Raw genomic sequence first — 12,784 nt, forward strand, 5'->3', positions numbered from 1 at the left:
TCAGTCCTAAATTTATTACCCTGCTTGGATATGCTGCACTCTTCTGGGCATAGAATTTCATAGCAGGTATCAAAATAACCAAGCCATCAGTTGTCTTTATCAAACCATAATTTCCTATTAATTAGAACTTCCTATGACTGGCACATTTTACAAAAATAAATATATCAAGCTAAAATCAATATATATATGAAAACTGCAATAGGATTTCTGATTTAGTTTTGTATTTTCTCATACAGTCTAACACCTGAAAACAACCATATTGTGGGCACCTTCCTGAAAGGTGTCAGCTATTTCCTTTGTTATAAGACAACAAGCAGAAGCAGAACTAAAATCACATTTCCAGAGCAGGGTGAGGCTAAGTCAAGGCTCCTACAAACTAGCTTTCAGTAATGGGAAGTCAATCAACTTTTTTTTTCCTTCTTCTTTTTTTTTTTTTTTTTTCCTGATTACCCCTTACTGTAGCAAAGGGGGAATCAGGAACACATTTTGGAAAATAATGCTGGCCAGCCCTCTCGGGGGTAGCGGGTTACCTACCGATTCGATCCTAAAGTCTTTCTATGTGGTATCAGCAGAGACCAGGACATTCCATGCGATGTCATGGGAGGTGGAGCCAGTCTCCATGACATTCCTTGAGATATCAAATACTGTAAGGCTGTGTTGAAAACATTCTATTGGACCCAGTCCTTACTTCGCTGGAAGTACTCGGATCCAAGACTTAATTTCAACAGTATTCAATTTATTGCTTGAAGCTCTGGCAGCATAAAACTGACTCCTTTGAATGGAAAATCTGACCAACTGCTATGAGGTAAATGAATTTCGAAAGTGAGGGTGGGCGGGGGAAGCACACAACTTTATTTTGAAGGGGGAAAGGGTGCATAGGAAGAGTCCTAAGCACCCACAAAACCATAAGTCTCTGAGGATGTAAAAGGATGTTATTCAGATAGACCAGAGTGCTCAAGAGCTCTCAAGACCATGGTTCTTCTAACGAGGGACTTTGGTTTAACTGCTATTGAGCACCGGGGAATCTGCCTTGGGTAAAAACAGGGTAATTGGAGAAAAAGACGCGCCTCGGAACGACTCAGTGCCCTGCGAACTACTGCCTTTTCCGGGACCCCTGGCAGTGGGTCCACGACCGCTACGCAAGATGCTATCCAAAAGCGAGTCCAGGAGGTTCAGCTTCAACCCCAGGTGCCTCCCGGATCACTGGAGAACCAACCACCCCTGGGACCCGAGCCTGAGGCCCGCGCGGAATAAACTCGGGGACCTGAGACCGCCGCCTCTTCACCCAGGGCCTCCACGCGGGTCTGACCGCCCTGCTCCCTGTGGCTCCAGCCCGCCTCGCGCCTCCAGGACCAGCGACCTCCCCGCCCCCGGCCGGGCCCCCGCGAGGCTGCGCTTCCCGTAAACTCCCCGCCCCGCACGGCCCCCTCCCCGCCTCGGCTCCACCCCCGCGGGACCCTGGGCGGCGTAAGATTGGCCCGGCCTCGCTGTCACTCTCCGGACGCGTCACCGCCCTCGTTTCCGACCGCCCGGAGACCGGCAGTGATATTAGTGCTCGCGGGGCCGTGGTGGAGGGCATCGTGCTGCCCTGACCGCTCTGACTTACCCGTGGGTGGGCGCACTCGCCCACCTGAGTCGCGGCGGGGACTGCAGGGCAGCCCGGGCTGCACGCTCAGTCGCCTCTTGGAAGAGGCAGCCGATCTCGGCTCGGAGATGGAGAGCGGGCGAAGTTGAGGAGCCCCCCACCCACGCTGCGCTTTTCCTGACAGAGGTGCGCTGCCCCCTCCAGGGGGTGTCAGCCAGCTTCTCTGCCCCAGGTGTGCGCGGGACATCCTCTACCCCCCGGGACTCAAAAACTTCACCTCAAGTCCAAAGAGTGGGTTGCGAGGGCGGTGCCCGGAGCTGGACTCAGGGTCTCTGAGCAGGGGGAGCTGTCCTGACGGCTCGCCAGGCCGTCGGAGGGCGGAGACCCGCTGGAAACTTTATCATGATTCGCATAATTACTATGTTTTACTGTTTTCTCTCCCCGCAGGCGCTGCAGCCAGCGGTGTGTCACGCGTGCTTGTTTGCAAAGGGAGCCGCCCCGGGGAGAAGATTCGGAGGAGAGTTGTTTCCCCTGGGGAGACCTGCAGCCCAGCGGAGCGGTTCCGGCGGCCTGGATGCGCAGGACCCAGCCCCGCAGCCGCTGACGCCCGGCAGCGGCGAAGTTTGGCTGCTGACCCGCTCGGCGCCGGGCCACTGGACAGACGGCCGCCCGGCGGCCGCGGCGGCGGCAGCGATGCCCGTGGGGGGCCTGTTGCCGCTCTTCAGCAGTCCCGCGGGCGGCGGTCTGGGCGGCGGTCTGGGTGGGGGGCTCGGCGGCGGCGGCAGCAGGAAGGGGTCCGGCCCCTCCGCCTTCCGCCTGACGGAGAAGTTCGTGCTGCTTCTGGTGTTCAGCGCCTTCATCACTCTCTGCTTCGGGGCAATATTCTTCCTTCCCGACTCCTCCAAGCTGCTCAGTGGAGTCCTGTTCCACTCCAGCCCCGCCTTGCAGCCGGCCGCCGACCACAAGCCTGGGCCCGGGGCGCGCGCCGAGGACTCAGCGGAGGGGCTACCCCGGCTCCGGGAGGAGGGCGCGCCCGGGAATCCCGCGGCCGCCCTGGAGGACAACTTGGCCAGGATCCGCGAAAACCACGAGCGGGCTCTCAGGGAAGCCAAAGAGACCCTGCAGAAGCTGCCAGAGGAGATCCAAAGAGACATCCTGCTGGAGAAGGAGAAGGTAGCCCAGGACCAGCTGCGTGACAAGGATCCTTTCAGAGGGTTGCCGGAGGTGGACTTTGTGCCTCCCATTGGAGTGGAGAACCGGGAGCCTGCGGATGAAGCTATCCGTGAGAAGAGGGCAAAGATCGTAGAGGTGAGTGCATCATGTCATAATCCCTCCCAGTTGGCTGTTTTTCTGGGAGAAATGGCAAATCTTTGAAACTCTGAAAACTGCAACATTACCCTGTAGTGGGAGATGGAGGTTTTCCTCTTCCACCAGGTGTTATGTCAAAGGTTCTTTCATTTTCCTTTTTTTAGTTTTATAGTAGATGTAGCTAATTACGATATATGCTGAATCCCATTGCTTTTAACTTGCATGCTGTGGTGAACTTAAGCCATATGAAGTTGGTGTTAATACATCGGCTGGTGATAGACAAACCTCTACTGGCTGTATACATTTAGTAGTTTGGGTACAGTACAATGAAGGTACTTTACAGCCCCCCCTAATATGGCTTGGAAGTGGCTTTAAAGTGAAGCTTGCCAGTAAACCAAAGCATCATTCAACCAGGATGTAAAAGTACTAGCAGCAAGCCAGAGCTCCTTAGCGTTCAGTCATATGGCCCCATTCTGCCAGGTGGCATTTTGTGTGTACTTACAAAGTCAAAAGGTGAAACTGGAGAACTTCCCATCATAGGAGGTATACTATTGTTTACTTTTCAAAAAAATGAAAATTTAGCCAGTCTACTAACTGTATTTCTAGTGCATAGTCAGAAATAGGGTCTTCCATGTGAAGCAACAGGTTTGCTTCATAACAGCACAATAATAACAAACTTAATCTGGGACAAACATAGACTTTGATAAATCCTCTGTAATTTCTTTATGTAATTTGTAGTTAGAACTCATAACATGTGATTAGTTCATGAGCAGCTTAAAGCTTAAGGAGACCTTAAACATCATTTCAGGCTGTCATTGCAGTGATGAAAGTTTAAGAGTCCAGAGCTCAAGAATCAGTTAGTGATTAGGTAGGGAATTGAATTAGAACCCTGGGACTTCTTCCCAATCACCTGTCACCAGGATGTCTATGGTCTTGCTCCCTTCCAGAGTTGCTGCTCTATGTGAAAGGATGCCAGCCTGGGTTTTACTGAGAATTAAGAGCTGTAGGAACCATATTTAAAGCATGTCATTCCAAATCTTGAGCAGTTTTCTAAAATACATTATGAATGGAGGTAATATTTTTGCCATTTTGAAAAATGATACATAGTGTCTGTGAAAATAAATTTTGTGTTTTGATATTGGGTCAGTAATCAGGAAAGGAAGTTTCCTGGTCCCATTTTCAGAGAGGAAACAGAATTTTGAGGTGGTAAAGATGAAGTTTAAGTGGCTGCAGAATAGAGGCTGATAGATTGTCACAGCATTTTTATTTTAACATAAGACTAGATGAATCTGGGTAAGCTGTAGTTAAGCAAGTTAAAGTGAATTTGGGTCCTTTTCAGTTTACCCTAGGAAGAGTTCCTTTATCCTCTGCCCTGCACATAGCTTTCTTCAGTAATGCTTCAGCCTCCTGCTTCTTTGAGACTCCTGCTCAGGCACAGAACCAAGACCTGGGGGTGGGGAGGGGGGGGGTGGATTCTACTCTCCTGAACTACTCTCTAGCAGTTTCCCTTTTCCTTGAAATCCTGTCAGTATCACCAAACCAGGAGGGTGAAACAAAGCTCTGCCTCTTCCCAAACATCCTGCTATCCTCATCTTCCAGGTTCCGTAAAAATATCCAACCCAAACCTTGGGAAAGCAACCCTAAATGATATTTATATGCTTGTTCCCTTTAAACTTGAAGAAAGCAACCTGTGCATTTCATGCCTGTAGTTCATATGAGCTGCCAGTTAGCACACATCACAGTTTTCTGAGTAAGATTTTAAATACCAAAGATGTACAGGTATAAAAAGCTGTTGTTACTGACCAGTAGTGATTAAAAGTGCTTTTACAGCAAAAGCAGTGATACAATAGTAGTCCATTCAGGTTAACAGTACGTGTATCTATTTCTATTGGATCACTTCATATATATCTCTAAATCCAAAGTTCTTAATTTACCATGTTAAGGAAATTTATGTAGTCTCTGTTGAAAGTGTGGTGCCAACATCTTAGCACCAAAATGTGTTGAAATTGCCCAGTCTTGCAAAAAGTTGTAGAGTTCAGTGTGTTCTTTAAAATTCCATGTTGTGAAAACCCAAAATAGCCAGCATAATTAGTTGCAGTGGTTGGTCAAAGGCCAATGGGGGTAAAATGGATTATGTTTTTCATCAGATTAGTTCAAGCAGATGTAGTCCTTTGTTTAAAAAAAAAAAGTAATGCATGCTGCTCTAAAAGAATTTGGTGAGTGAGTGGTTTTAGGAGGAAAAAGTGGTTGCCCATTGTAAGTAAAGCACTAGACTTCATACAAGTAAGATTTGGTTTCATTTACTCCTCTGGGCTTCTTGTAATGAACCAATGAATCTTTGCTTTGGTTTTGTTCTTGTTCCTATGCTTTCTAGATCTTTTTAAAATACTTACATTCTTTATCATACCTGACTGTACCAAAATTTTTATAGTTAAAATTTAGAAAATATAAGTAGGCCTAACATGTTTGGTCTTGGGCTGTAACTTAAGTCAAACTCTTATAAATGTGGCTTGAAGGCAGTTAATACTGTTTTTCATAATGCTAATACAGTTGTGTTATTGGTCCCACAGTAACTTTTTAACAGATTTGTGTTTTAGGGGAGATACTTAACTTCAAATTGGACATTGCCTAGTGCCCTTTCCAAAAAAGATGTTAAGTGACTTCCACTACTAATTTGATGGATGGTAAATCTTTGATGTAATATTTCAAATTAAAATTATGATTTTCCTGGACTTGCCCCTGTGAAAATTCTGTCAATACTCTGTAAATGCATTTACTCTGGAATTTCCCTGAAATTCATAATGTGTACAAAATTCCTATTTATTTTCATGAATTGGATCTTCTTGAAATTATGCTCAAGTTGCCCTTAGCTTTAAAAAGCAGTGTTAGAATAATGAAGCTGGAAGCTAAAATAGCACCATGGAATTTTTAGAAAAATAGTCCATTTTCCCCTTTACTTCACCCCTTTTTAAAAATCAGGAAGTATTCTTAGCTTTTTTTGGAAGTGGTAGGGAGGTAGGTAGAGGGGTTCTACACAATGAGCTTGCCCTGTCCTTTAAGATTAGAACCCTAATCCAATTTGGAAGGTGAATATTTTATTTTTCCACTTCCTGCAAGTATGAGGATTTCTCAGTAATAGATACTGAAGACAAATTGTCCCTTCTTAAACTGGAGTCCCCACCAACATAAGAGGCAGGTGGGGCTTGTGCAGGTTGTCATCCTTCTATCAAACAAGGCTTTAGGATCCGTCAGTTCTTGGGACACAGATATCTGCTCAGTTTTTCAAAAGAGCCTTTTAAAAATTATTATTATTATTAATCCATTCTTGTATAATCATAAATTTAAGGAAAATTTCCATATTGGTGGTGACTGGTTAAAACATATTTTTATTTTTATTATATTTTACACTAATCTTGTATGTATAGCCTTGGGAAAAGTATATCATTTATATGAACTATTAGCCATGAACGCTTTTGGTAGAGATCATATGTGGCAATAATCTCAGCAGACTAAAACAAAGGAGAACACTCTTTATTTTCTTTTATTTTTTACAGTAATGAAGATTAAACTCAGAGCCTTGCACATTCTAGGCAAGTGTTCTACCACTGAGCTACATTTCTACCCCAGTTTTACTTAGGTTGCTGGTATAGGTAGTTCTGGTATGGAAAATATTAATTACAAAGTAATAAAAGTGACAGATTGAAGACCTGACCTGAGGGGTTTAGACACCCTTGGGTGCTTCCTTTGAAACTGCTCCCTGCTCTGGGACACACAACATACTGACCAGAGGCCATTGTGAGACTGATCCATTCAGGGGCTCTTCCCCAGACCAGAGAGGACATGGAGTGTTTCTAAAGGTTTCTCTCTTCAACAAGTAAATGAGTCAGTTAAGATTTCCATAGTGTAAGTACCAGAGTAGATGCTGACTGTTGAACATCAATATACAAAATTAAGAAAAGATTGTCAGTGGGTACTTAATTATGTTCAGCTATAAGTTATTGATAATTTCTTCAACAGGAGTATTCTGCCTTCCTGTTAATAGGCAACGAAGATTCACATAAAAGTACTACATATAGGATTTAGAACTTAGAATTATGAAAGGAGATTGAAAAACATGCATTTTCAAATCAATGTATCATTTCTTTATGACCTAATAAATTGAACTGTGTTGAGAAATTGAGTCTAGTATTTTATATATAAAAAATTCCTTTGTATGAGATCTGATTTTTTAGAATTCATTGTAGAACTTACATAAATTAGATTATTCATAAACTATAGTAGTACAAATAAATATTTCATCAAACTGTGGTAGCATGCATTCTTTGTTAAAGTAAGCTTTGAGTATATGTCTCAAGGTCAGAGGGAGGAATACAGATCTGTGTGAGGAATTAAGGGTAAGTATATCAGGGAATCAGTATTGCATAGGAACCTGCTTATATGTCCTAGCCTAATAGAGTACCTGCAGCCCTTTAATTTCTCTGTACCCTACAAAATCATGAACATATGTGTTTGTGAAAGATGAGTTTAGACTTGTCAAAATAAGAGTAACCATTGTGGACTCCAGAAATAGTGTAATAGGTTTGGCAAAATGGTCTTCCTCTAAGTAGATAAAAATGATAAATAAGAAATCTGTTTAGGGAAGAGTTTCCTTGTTTGAGGAAAATAAGTCTTGACTTTTCCCTCAGCGTTCTTAGCCTACAGCTCTGTTTGGTGTTTCGTAATTGAATTACCTGTATCCACCCTCCCCACCCACATCTGTTGAAAGGCCCTTTGCACAAACTATAAAAATTGTTTTTTTCTGTTACCATCAATATGCCATAAAGTAGTGACTTTAAATCTCATATTTTTGAAAACTAAACATATGCTCTAAGTCATACAGTACTATATGTGAGTGAGACCTTAGAGACAACTCATTCATTTTATCGTACATGCAACCAAGACACCAAGAATGTTCTGGAAATCACATCACCAGTTAGTGGCAGAGTTAAAATTCAAAGTCCAATCCTCAGTAAGTTTTACTCACTATCCCCTGCACAACTTGACTACTAAATAAAACTCTAAAGTATATTAATTACCCATATTTATTATTTGCAGAACCTAATGTAGAGTATGAAACATGTGCAGTATAATTCTACAATATTGTAGATTTGGTCTCATCTTAGTTTTTTAAGTTTTTAAAATCATACCAATGGAATGATGGGGAAGACTTGTTGTTTTTAAAGCCACCCAGAGAAAGTTTGATATGTTTTTTTCTCTTTATAAAAGTCTCTGCAGGAAGTAGAGGCATTTGTAATTATTCAATTGAACATTCTTTTTGAAGAGAAGTGGGGAGGAAGAAAGAGAGAAAGGAAGAAAGAAAGAGTTGCAGCATATAAGAAAGGCATGTGTAGGTGCCCAGAGAAGAAAGATGTGATGACTTGGGGGAATTCTTTCAAACTACAAATATCTGTGCTCTTCTGATGTTGCGCTATGGATAACAAAAAAGTGACAGCTAACCTGAAAGCACGCTATTTAAAAGAAAAGTGATTTGGAAAATAAAAATACTCTTAAGGATAATAAATAAATAAATAAATGGCATACATTTAAAAACCACACCAATCTATGGGTCATTCTCTCTACTCAAGTAAGTTCTGAAGAGTCTCCATTTGGGTGCCTTTTCTTATCTGCTCCATCCATTTGCAGAGATGTGGTTAGAAGGGTGGATTCTTTACTCAGATTACCTGGGTCTGTATCTATCTGCTTCTTCCTCTCACTAACTTTGTGACCTTCAGCGAATTGCTTCATCTCTCAGAGCTTCAGTTTCCTCACTGGAAAAACAGAGTTAATAATAGTGCCTATTTGGTTGGATCCTAAGGCTTAAAAATTTGATCCTCCACAATAAAGCACTTAGAATGGTATCAGGCATACAGGGATGGTTACTGGTCAACACCTAAGGCCATCAAGCCATGATTGCATTGTTCCAGATACTGCCTAATAAGTGAGAAAAGTGGGTAATGAAGTTTTAAAAGGCTATCAAAAAAACAGTTAAAATTATTTTTCTCAGAGCTTAAAGAGATATGTTTTCAGTTCAACTAAAGAATCTCTTCATTCCCCTAAAACTTTAGGTATCCTTAAAATGATACCCACTGCATATATTTCTTCAGCTTCTGTACTTCAAAATTTATGTGCAAAAATTAAGTTGTCTCTTTCTCACAGTCGAACGTGCTTGTTCCTGAAGTGCCATCTTCTCAGAGTAGTCACAGTTGAGTTATCCCCTTAAGCACTGAAATTATTCCTCAAAAAAATAGAGAGATGGAAAACAGTGAATTTGAATCTGTTTTGTTTTTGGAAGAATATTTTTAAGAAGTGGGATAAAAATTGTTTTAGACTGAGCAAAACTTATAATAATTGTGATAAATCTTATTACCAGGGTTTAGTTCGTCACCCAGTAGTTAAATGTTGCATAAATCAATTATATTTCGTAGCCTAAAGGGTTTGGCTTTTTAAAGGAATTTCACGTTGAATTTAGGTGTATTAACCTTTCAAGCCCAGAAGGACCTCAGCACTCATCCTACATATACACAGTAGGGGCTGCTAAAGTGTATGTCCCTGAGGTCATCCCAGAGTACCAAGGACAGAGCAGAGAACTGCTGCTGCAGTGACCAGGCCCCATCAGCCTGTGATCTCCTGGATTCTTAATGAGAGGTTGTGCTTTGGAGACTGGGCAGGCTGGGCCCTCCCTTCTCATCTAGGAATGGCAGCTTTGCTGAGAACATCCTAAAGGGATGGAATAGCTTTGCTTGAGACAGTACTGCCTGAGAGAACAGTATTGGCTAATTCCTTCCTCTGAGGAATGTGGCCAGGCTGCCCCACCCCCAGGGAGTCCTGATAAAGACTTCTGTGATCATTAAGTACTTGAAAGAAAACCAAATGAGATTAAGGTTTAAGAGCCTTTAAGAGTCACAGCCCTCATTTTTGTCATGAATGCTCTGGCAGTTGCTTTAGGTACATCAGAGCCCAGCAGTCCTGCACATAATCCAGAAGAGAGATAATAAAATTAAAAAGTACAAGTAGCTTCTGTATTTATTTGACTTTGGTAACTAGAATGGCTCCCTCACGCTCATCTTTTGTCAGTCCATTAGTCTCCCTGGCTCTTAAACTTATCAAAATCCCAGTCCTTGATTTGCTCTACTGCTTTTTGATCACTATTATTCTACATCCTCCATACAGGTGACACTCAGACCAGCCTCAAATGACATTTTTCAGGTACTTACCTGTGGGACACCTGCCTCTATTCCCTTGTATGGGGGAGTTCAGTGAGAACTTGGTATGAGAGAGGGCGTGGAAAAGAGAATGAAACCTGACGGCCTCCAAGTTCTGATTGGGTGGTTTAATAAGGTAGCACATTACACCCTAAAACAATACTTGCTGCAGCACTAGTGAGGAAGTCAGTTTGCATATGCTAGGAGTCTGTGGGAAGGGTGTGGTGGTAATTGATGTAAGTAGGCCTATGAGTGACTAGTTGAGAAAGGGAACTCATACCATCCCATCCAAAGACCAACGGAGCTATTGATGGAGTCTCCAGTTCTGCCAAATCCTTCTTATTGAATGGCATTTTCAGAGTGCCTTGAAGAGCAAGTGATCCTTCTAAGAGACAAGAGAGTCTCAGAGATAAAGGCTAACCCACACTGGAGGTAGCAGTCCAACTTCCCTGAGCTGAGGTTTTAGGACGTGCTTGACCCTAGTTTCTCTTTCATAGGAATGAATATATACACACACACACACACACACACACACACACACATCTTTTACTAGCTCCAGCATATATATGCTGGAGCTAGTAAAAGATGTGTGTTTATTTTTATCAGGGCATAAGCAAAAAGGACAGACCTGTGGAAATGTTATAGTAGGACAGGGAAGTGTACCCAGTCTCATTTCCAACTGCCTGAAATTTCTCCCTTTCTTGGATGTATGACTTCTTGAAGGCTGTTCTTAATGGAATATCATTAACGATGCTCAGTAGAAATTATTGTACAGGAGATTTGTTATGGCAAGGGAGAAAAATAGGTTTGTAGAATGAGAAACTATCTTTCTTTGTGTCTTTTCATTGTAAACAAGTGTCTCCTTTGGAAAGAAAAGTTTACAAACACACAGGAATAGAAAAAAGAAAAATAATCCTTCATACTCCTATCTGTTGCAGAAGGGTCAATTCTCCCCTCTCCTGCCCAATGTTAATTTTTTTTCCCACAGTTAGGACCACACTGTAGACACATTTTTGTTTTGTTTTGCAGTGTTGGGTATTGGACCCAGGCCTTGCGCATGCTAGACAAGCACTCTACCACTGCATTGTAACTCCAGACCTCATCTTCTTTTAATATGTGATTTGATTTGATTTTAGGTACCATTGAACTCAGGGGCATTCTACCACTGAGCTACATCCCCAGCCCTCTTTTGTATTTTATTTAGAGACAGGGTCTCACTGAGTTGCTTAGTGCCTTGCTTTTGTTGAAGCTGGCTTTGAAATTGCAATCCTCCTACCTCAGCCTCCCGAGCTGCTGTGATTATACACATGCACGGACATGCCCAGATGGATGATATGTCATTTTATGATAGCATAACATATCAAAATGTTCCTACTGTAACCATTTCCTTGGACCTGAGCATTTAGCTTATTTCCTTTTTTTGTTTGTTTGTTTTTAAATTTTAAAAATGCCAAGATAAATGCCTTTGTCTAGAAAGTTTATCTCACTTCTCATTGCTCCCCATCCCTATAAGTAGAATTTTTCTCCCTTAAGTTGCTAGAAGGGGAAAATGAATGGACCAAAAATTTTAGTACTTTTTTTTTTGTACTGGGGCATTGAACTCAGGGGCATTCGACCACTGAGCCACATCCCCAGTCCTGTTTTTGTATTTTATTTAGAGACAGGGTCTCACTGAGTTGCTTAGTGCCTTGCTTTTGCTGAGGCTGGCTTCAAACACGCAATCCTCCTTTCTTAGCCTCCTAAGCTGCTGGGACTACAGGTGTGCGCCACCACGCCCAGTGTTTTTAATACATTTTGATGGATAACTTTCCAAAACTGTGAAATAATGAATGTAATCTATTGAATCTTTATAAATTTTATAGGTGATGAAACAGTGTCTTATATTTTTAATTTGCCTTTGATTAACATTTGTCCTGTGTTGGTTGACTAGCTGCACTTCCTTGTTGTGAGTTGTACAGAACAAGGAAGTTTTTACAGGAGCAGGATTGGGACAAAGGCAAAACTTGGAAGCCTCAGGGGTTCAGATACCAGAGGAGATGAATCTGGCAAGCTGGCTGGAGGGATGTGATCTTCTAGGGCAGTAAAGTCCTGACGGACTGAAGGACTCCAGTTTTAGTAATTTAAAAAAAAAATTGCAACAAATTTACTTCTTCCCCGAGTTAGACACTTAGGCTAGGAAGTACTTCTGTTGATAGGAGATCTTACCCAACAGTTTGGGATACTCCACTTTCCCTCACTGAGACCTAGTTTCACTGAGCTCATCTGCTTTTTGAATTACTGGGATTTTTTCACCAGAGACCAGATTAGCCTCTGAAGATCTGCGGAAAGCAGAATGGTCTTCCTCTGTTAGGACGATTTTCTAGAATTTTAAGATCATAGTTGAAGATAAGAAATAGTACAAACAAAATTTCAAAAATAATTTTAATGACAGAAAATGATGAGTTCTTTTTTTGGTTTTCTTTTTGTATTGGGGATTGAACCAAGGTGTGCTGTACCACTGAGCTTTTACCCACAGCCCTTTAAAAAAAAATTTTTTTTTTTGAGACTGGATCTTGCTAAGTTGCTTAGGGCCTAAGCTGCCAAGGTTGGCCTCAAACTTGTGATCCCTCACCCCTGTCTCCCACCCCTCTGAGCTGCTGGGATTACAAGC

The 12,784-nt window shown here is 42.3% G+C and overlaps 1 protein-coding gene across 2 annotated transcripts in view; it reads left to right on the plus strand.

Moving 5' to 3' along the window:
• Positions 1–727: 727 nt before the first annotated feature.
• Man1a1 (mannosidase alpha class 1A member 1) overlaps positions 728–12,784 on the plus strand; it is a 167,857-nt gene continuing 155,800 nt past the window's right edge. The window contains exons 1-2 of one of the 2 annotated variants that reach the window (XM_071613068.1): positions 728–805; positions 2,033–2,893. In XM_071613068.1, coding sequence (XP_071469169.1) covers positions 779–805; positions 2,033–2,893 — 888 coding nt within the window. In that variant the 5' untranslated portion in view covers positions 728–778. Of the gene's footprint in view, positions 806–1,566; positions 1,772–2,032; positions 2,894–12,784 lie in introns of those variants that run through there. The other variant, XM_027953031.2, reaches the window with a different exon arrangement.

This window comes from Marmota flaviventris, chromosome 6 (genome assembly GCF_047511675.1).
Source record: "Marmota flaviventris isolate mMarFla1 chromosome 6, mMarFla1.hap1, whole genome shotgun sequence".
Classification (NCBI taxonomy): Eukaryota; Metazoa; Chordata; class Mammalia; order Rodentia; family Sciuridae; genus Marmota; species Marmota flaviventris.